General features: G+C 29.4%; 1 protein-coding gene across 1 annotated transcript; it reads left to right on the top strand.

Moving 5' to 3' along the window:
* The first annotated feature begins 4,842 nt into the window (after positions 1–4,842).
* LOC105624224 (probable tRNA N6-adenosine threonylcarbamoyltransferase) lies at positions 4,843–6,884 on the top strand. The gene is made up of 4 exons (XM_012205586.1): positions 4,843–4,957; positions 5,681–6,122; positions 6,230–6,408; positions 6,477–6,884. The coding sequence occupies exons 1-4, from the start codon at positions 4,843–4,845 to the stop codon at positions 6,746–6,748; spliced, it is 1,008 nt and encodes a 335-aa protein (XP_012060976.1). The 3' UTR covers positions 6,749–6,884.
* Positions 6,885–8,118: the final 1,234 nt, after the last annotated feature.

The following is an 8,118-nucleotide window of genomic DNA, read 5'->3' as shown; positions in this document are numbered from 1 at the left end:
TGCATATATGCATTTATAAATATATAGGATATTAATAAAATTATCACACATCCGTTATCTCAATAAAAACATTAATTCGTCACTCACCAACCGACGCGCAACAGCGGAGTTCTGCAACGTTGCTACGATGATTCTGTAACAAAAATATATAAAATTCAAATTATAAACCAGGAAGGACACAAACAATATTTTTAAAAAACGCAAAGTTCTCTTAAAATAATCATATAATTTTCAAAATATAATTTTTATAAAAATCGAATCTTTTAATTCATTGAATTAGATATAAAACAATTATACATTTTTTAAAGCAGATCTTAAAAATTCGTATATACGAAATTTCAAAATAATTTTAAAATAATCCTTTTTCTCTCTAATTATGATTTTTAAATTATTTTAAAATAAAACAACTCAAGAAGAAATAAAAGAAAGATATTGATTTTACATAAGCAAAAAATATTTACCCCAAGGTTGCTCCGCCGATGCCCGATGTCTGTCCCAGATCTCCTCCTCCTCTCAGAATCGGGTTGACATCCTCTCGCACAGGACACTCGCGTAAGACACTCGCGAATAATACACTACATAAACGCCCGCGGACTATTCATTTATAAAAGTCTTTCGCGCGACACTGCGGCACTCCACGTTTACAAAACCCATGACAGGATTACTATTTCAATCGATGGAATCAACACTACACGTCGACGAGTACTTGCAAAACACACGATAAATGCTGAACAAGGGTTAAGTCCCACACAAAAGAAGACAAAATCGATCGTATCGAGTCCGTCACCTCTGGTTTACGCCTACATCATGTTTAACATTGACTCAATCATACGCCCTAACTGCTAGTTCTAGTGGGACACAAGTGGTGCTGTACCACGAGCGATTCCAAGAGACTGGTAGACGTGACAAGCGTCTCTAATAAGAAAAAAGTTGGTACCATTGCCGATTGTCTAACAATCTAGACAATTCAAGAAATGGATTCCAACCTCTCGTCACGAGCTAGTCCTTTAAAAGACTACTAGAGCTAGGCTCTGACCAAGTCATATTAAACGCGAGAATCATTCAGATGCTGATAGATAAACGCAGAGAAATGAGCGCCCTGACTAGAGTTATACAACTCTTTTTTGGACGACCCACCAGGGCGGAATTCTGTAATTCATTATGCAATCGATATGTGCTCATAACAACTGCATAACCGAAGTTATCGAATACAAGCCCAGAGACGAATCCGAGCCAATCGATTGCTTCTTACCGCTAAGGGCCGAACCGTTTGCCGGCAGACAGAGCGTGTCCTCAATTAGCCGACAGCAACAGTAGTTGCTAAACCGCGCGAACACGCACCACGAAGCGCGTGACATTACGCGGCCGGCATCACCTCGTGCCCGGAGCACTTGGCGTGAGAGCATTGCAGTGACCGTGACCACTTAAGCAACGTCCCAAAGAGAGTTCCGCTTTCCTGTCGAAACATCGAAGTTATGATTTCATCGTCGAACTAGAATATCATTCGAATGGGTTTTGTCAAAAGTCCATTAGTCCGATAACTTCAACGACACTCCCGAGCAAACGCGCGACGCGACGAACCGGCTGCGGTTCGTTCACTTTCAATTAAATCGGCGGACGAGGGTACGTTCGCTTCCCCTTCGTTGGATTTTTACACAAAGAGAACGATTTTACTCAATATCTAAAAATTTATCTAAATATATCATTCAGATAGATCGGAAAATTTTTAGATACTTGAGAAAAACCGTTCTTTTCGTGTATATCCTCCAGGTACTGAGCCCTCTCACCACGTCAAGGTGTACCCGTGAGAGGGAAAATATCATCTGAAAAACGTAATATACAGCGCTATTATCTATATCTATATTACTATGCAAATATCGGTTAATATTTAGAAATAAATATCAAGCACGTCAATTCGTCACCATTACAAAATAAATTCAGAGCAGACAAAAGGGCTGAATTACTTATTACGGTAATATATTATATGTAAGATATGATTAGAGAGACGATGGAATGAGCTAAAGATTAATAAAAAAGAGGAATATTTCTTTTATTAGCGACAAATAGCTTCAAAGTTAATTGTTTATACGGATGTATAAATGTATGTGTAATGAAAGGTGCACGAAAACGAATAATTAATTTAATTAATTACACCAACTATATTAGCTCTGAAAGTAGAAATAGCATGAATTGCGTTATTTGCATGAGCGTATTTATTATTGCTTTTTATGACCTGTATATCGATCGAAATATAATAGAGAATTATATTCAAACAAGAGAAAAATTTTACGTTAAACAAAAATAATTGTCGTCGTTAATTATTGCGAAAATAGTAATAAATTCTGTTTTCCATCGCATTTTGATTTCGAATGAATGAAATAGGTATTTGTTCCGTGAATACATTATTGTCACCTCGATTCTTATATGAATAATAATTAATCATGCAAGATAATAATCGTACAAGTATTCATAAGGTATATTTCTATATTATTCAGCATTAATCGTTACGTTACAAAAAAATGTGAAGAAAAGAAGCAGCACGCGGCATCACTACCTGCTCGTACGAGAACAATGGAATGTGTGATGGTTGCGCACAAACATGACGCGTCGCCCGCGATCTGTTCGTCCTTCCGCATCAAAACAATACCAAAGCCGCATGCTAACTCGAAATATTAATGTATTAACGTATTTTAATAATTTAATAATATTAACGTATTTTATAAAATAAGTAAAATAACATATCCTTTACATTTTTAGTATTTTCCAATTAATAGACTTCATTGTACGGTTTTTGCTTTACTTCTCACATTTGTTACGCACACATTCATGAATATTTTGGATATTTCAATTGTGTTACTATAAGCGATTATTAGTTTGTTGTAATAACTTTTTATTACACGAAATCATTACATTCAGTTAATGAATATTTTGTATATTTCAATTGTGTTACTACAATATAAGCGATTATTAATTTGCTATAACTTTTTATTACACGAAATCCGCTCAATGCACACAATGTATTTAAAGGATTGATGCCGTACGGCTTTTTGTTGCTTTTGCATCGTTTAATTATCATTCACTTTTATTTCGCATTCTTAATCCAGAAAAAATAATAGGTAAATTATGTTTAAATTATTTATCATTAAATATATACATATAAATACTATTCATATATATTATTCTATTTAGTTAAAATTGTTTCATAGTTTAAAGAAAATGTTTGCATCTATCTTTATTTAAAAAAATATAATGTATTATCAATCTTTATTCAATTATAAATCATTAAAGAAGGTAATAAAAATCGAGATATAATGCTGGGATGTCAAACACTTTAAACAAACACTTTACGTGAGTAACTATGTATATAAAAAAAATATACTATATAAAATATACGATATAAAATATACTATATAAAAAAAAAATCAGACTAGTAAAAATCACTCATGTCAACACATTAGTTAATAAGAAATATTTGAAATTAAATAAATAAATGTCAAATATTTCCTTCGATGTATTACGATATAATTATGTATCACAGTAACATTAAACGACTGGCGCCGCTAAAATTAGACTGCAAAATTCTGAGAAAATCCATATGAAAAATTATTTCATTAATTCTGCGAAATTCTAATTGGATTTTATTTTGTTTCATATATACGTAATATAAAGTAATATAAAAATTGTCAATATACTATAATATACAGGGCTCGGTCATATTTAAGAGATAAAGTTTTTAAAAAATATATATATATATGTATATATATATTTTTTTCTTTTTAATAAAAATGATAAAAGGATTATTTAGTATTTTTTATTTTAAATAAATCTGATCTTAAAGATCTTAAAGATCTTTACTCAAGAGTCGGTCGTATTTAAAACAATTTGATTTAAAATATGTATTTTAAATAAAAATATCAAGCAATTTAATATTTATTATTTTAAAGAACTTTTTTCCTGATTTATTTCTTATTTTACATTTCAAATAAATTTTTAGAATCTAAAATATTGTACGCTTCGTATTATCTAGCTTTATCGCGATTACGTTTTTTAAGAGAAAATGAGAGAAGAGCGGCATGCGACACAACTATCTGCCTGTACGAGCCTCGGTAAGAGAATGAACTGCACAATAACTACGCGTTAACATGACGCATCATCTGCCCGCCCTACCATCATAAAACAAACCCCAAGGACGCACGCCAATCGTCTAACTTTTGAAATATCTACGCATATAATTACAAAATAAATAAAATAATCTATTTATTACATTTTTCATATTCTTCGATGAATAGGCTTTATTTCTTAATAACTCATCTATAATTTAAATATTTCAATTATGTTAAAATAAGCGATTATTAGTTCATAATAATTATATATTACATAAAATCCGCGCAAGTTTACACAATATATTTAATAAAAAAATTGACGCCTTATGGCTTTTTGTTACTTTTGAATAACTTTGAAATACTTTTTTATTAAATTCTGTCATTCACGTCTATTATAGTGCATATCATACTAATGCACTTCAACCGAATAAATATAAATAAATATAAGTTATTATAATATTACAATTTATACTTACTAATAATCGTCAATTGTCACTCGATTTCATTCGCGGTGGTTATGATTTTATCGACAGGGTCAGAAAATGTAGTACGTAGTATCCAAATCGAAAATAAATGTACTGGCGGTAGTATACGGGTGATTTTTCAGTGTTACGAGTGTTTTTTCGGTGTTACGAAAAACGCCGACATAGTCTTTCTCAGGTTTCTCTCTAATAAAGCTCATTGACCATAAACGATTTACTATTGTTATTTAGTTTATAAAACGAAAAACTTGCGAAAAATGGTCATAGCAATTGGATTTGAAGGTAGTGCGAATAAACTGGGTGTAGGAATAATTCGCGATCAACATATATTATCGAACGTACGACATACTTATGTTACTCCACCAGGAGAAGGTAAGAATCTCAAAGTAATATTTTATATAAATGCTCAAATATATATTAAATTTTTTATTAATGCAAGTTATTTCTTGCATTAATATTATTTTTGCTTTCTATTTAGTTTGTATTACTACTTACGTGTCCAAATTGCAAACTATAATTCCAATTAATTATACTTCTATAGTTAGAAATGTGAAAAAAAGTAAATTTACATAAAATTAAATTGTGCATAAGTATTTTAATTTTATTTAAAAATATCGTGTAGTATAAGTCAGTTGTGTAGTATATATTTTTTAATATAATTGAATTGAATTTATATTTAAAATTAAAGTCAAATTCTAAAAATCAAATTTTATGTATATATGAATCATAATTGTGTCTACAATTAAAATTTTACATTAATATAAAATTAATAAATATAATCTATAGAATACATTGTATTAATTTGTACCATATATTAATTTGTACCATATATATGACATATTATTTATTTATTTCTTTAATGTTCTTGTCCTTCATGAATTAGATTTAATTGAAATTAAAATTAATACAGTATCGTAAAAAAAAGTAATAAAAATAGAAAGTATCTATTTCACAATATATAAGGTTTTTTAGTTATTTTTAAAATGAAGTTTATTAAGTATTTCTTATAAACTTTTTAGTAGATTTATATTCAGAAGTTTTAAATATTAGATAAATATAGTAACAATCTGTAATCTAGATGTGTTTTCATATTAGGTTTTTTACCTCGAGAAACAGCTCAACATCACAGAAAATATATATTAGAAGTTTTACAAGAAGCCTTAGATGATGCAAAGATTAGTCTGAAAGATGTGGATGTAATTTGTTATACAAAAGGACCAGGAATGGGAGCACCATTGACAGTTACTGCTTTAGTAGCTAGGACTGTCGCTCAATTATATAATAAACCTATAGTTGCAGTCAATCATTGCATTGGTCATATTGAGATGGGACGTTTAATTGCTGGTACTGAAAATCCTACCGTTTTGTATGTTTCTGGTGGAAATACTCAAATCATTGCATATTCTCAACAAAGATATCGTATCTTTGGTGAGACAATTGATATAGCAGTTGGAAATTGTTTGGACAGATTTGCAAGACTATTAAAGCTCTCAAACAATCCTTCTCCTGGATATAATATAGAGCAATTAGCAAAAAAGCAAGTAAATTTTTACTTGATTACTATTTAGTCTTCATATAAATTTGATTAATTTTATATTTGTGCTTAAATTTATACTGGATTCAAATAAATTATTTTATAAAAAGAGGTGAGAAACTGGTACTGTTACCATATGTTGTGAAAGGGATGGATGTATCATTTTCTGGTATTTTAAGTTACATGGAGGAACATCTTTCCAAATGGCTTGATACAAAGGCATTCACTCCTGAAGATTTATGTTTCTCTTTGCAAGAGACTGTATTTGCTATGCTCATCGAAGTTACAGGTAACTTCAAGTAGAAATAAATTTTTTTCTTATCTTTTTTCGTTTTTTTACATTGAGTAATATTGTAGAACGTGCAATGGCGCATGTAGGATCAAATGAGGTATTGATCGTGGGTGGCGTGGGATGTAATGAAAGATTGCAGCAAATGATGAATATCATGTGTAAGGAAAGAAATGCGACTCTTTATGCAACGGATGAGCGATTCTGCATAGACAACGGTGTAATGATCGCGGTTGCTGGATTGCTTCAATATAAAAGCAAAGGTGGTACTCCTTGGACACAAACTACTTGCGTTCAAAGATACCGAACAGATGATGTATATGTTTCCTGGAGAAAATAAAGTAATATTTTCAAGGAATTTTTTCGTTCAAATATTTTAAATTATAATATTTTAATAATTTAAATTTAATAAATGTTTATTACTAATAATTTAAATTTCCTGTATCACAATATAATAATATATTGACTGAGTACCAATTGTCGATAATGTCAACGTTCTTCAATTACCTTCGAATCAATAACCTCTCGGGACCCTTTTTGTGAAGATGAAAATTTGACTAGGATTGACAGTTTTTAATAGTATCTCGTTAGTGCCTTTGTATAAAACGTATAACGTGTACATAATTGATTATAATTAATCTTAATTATAATTTATTGATGTAAATTATTATATTACTGAAAAAAAAAAGAAATAAAAAGAATGTTTTTCTTATGATGTGGGAAGAATGAAACAAAGAATATATTTGAAGCTAGGATCTATGCCAATTATATTTAAATATTATAAATCTTTTTTCTAAATATGTATCGTATGTTGCATTGGTCAGTACGTCGGTTATTTTATAACTATAATGCATGCTGAAAGTATTTTTGTCTCTTGCTGTTTTTCTGTAAAGTTGATAGTATTTGAATAAAAAATGATTGAAGACCAATATTCGACGATTTTTAGTAATTAATATCTTGTTGATTATTGTGAAAATTGCAAAATAAGAATTTTTTAACTCAGTTTAGTTCACTCTACACAAGAGCGCTTTGTCAATAATGTGCGGAATATCTTCTCTGTGTGCGTGTGCGTGCGTGCGCGCGCGCGCGCGTGTGTATGTGTGTGTGTGTGTGTGTGTGTGTGTGTGTGTGTGTGTGTGTGTGTAAAATATTATGTATATGTATATATTTAAAAATAACAAGTTTTATTTGTAATCATAATATTTTCTCTTATTATTTCGTACATACAAATATAAATACAATACATAATTTGTGAATAAATGATGCTTGCGTAGCATCTTTTGTAATTTCTAGTGCTATAAAAAATGAATACGTATGTTATATATTTTTTTCTTAGAAATGCAATTTTTATTTGTTTTTTTACAATAAGAAATTATTAAAATATTTATAGTAATAATAAATATTTATAGTAATTTATTATAGTAAATATTAAAATAGTTAGTCTGTAGTCCATACATATATTTCTTGTGTCAGATTTTAATCAATGTTTGATTAAAATTTTTTTATCAAACATTTAAGAGAAAATCTTTAAAATAAAATCGGAAATAGTTTTGATTTCGGAGAATTTAAAGTTATTGATTTTTATATAAATTTACTCTCATTAATTTAATTATTTTAATTATTTTATTCCAACATTTATATTAATATAAAATTTATGTGTTGATAGATTTTTTAGAGAATATGTAATGTATATCGACTGTATTTACAAGT

The sequence above is a fragment of the Atta cephalotes genome, assembly GCF_000143395.1.
Source record: "Atta cephalotes unplaced genomic scaffold scaffold00003, whole genome shotgun sequence".
In the NCBI taxonomy this organism is placed as follows: domain Eukaryota; kingdom Metazoa; phylum Arthropoda; class Insecta; order Hymenoptera; family Formicidae; genus Atta; species Atta cephalotes.
This window is presented reverse-complemented; position numbering and strand designations above follow the sequence as displayed.

Excerpts from the sequence above, each read along its gene's own strand:
- LOC105624224 (XM_012205586.1), top strand. The coding sequence starts at position 4,843 with ATGGTCATAGCAATTGGATTTGAAGGTAGTGCGAATAAACTGGGTGTA. Across the intron at positions 4,958-5,680 it reads TGTTACTCCACCAGGAGAAG|GTTTTTTACCTCGAGAAACA; the intron begins GTAAGAATCTCA and ends TTTTCATATTAG. Across the intron at positions 6,123-6,229 it reads ATAGAGCAATTAGCAAAAAA|AGGTGAGAAACTGGTACTGT; the intron begins GCAAGTAAATTT and ends TTTTATAAAAAG.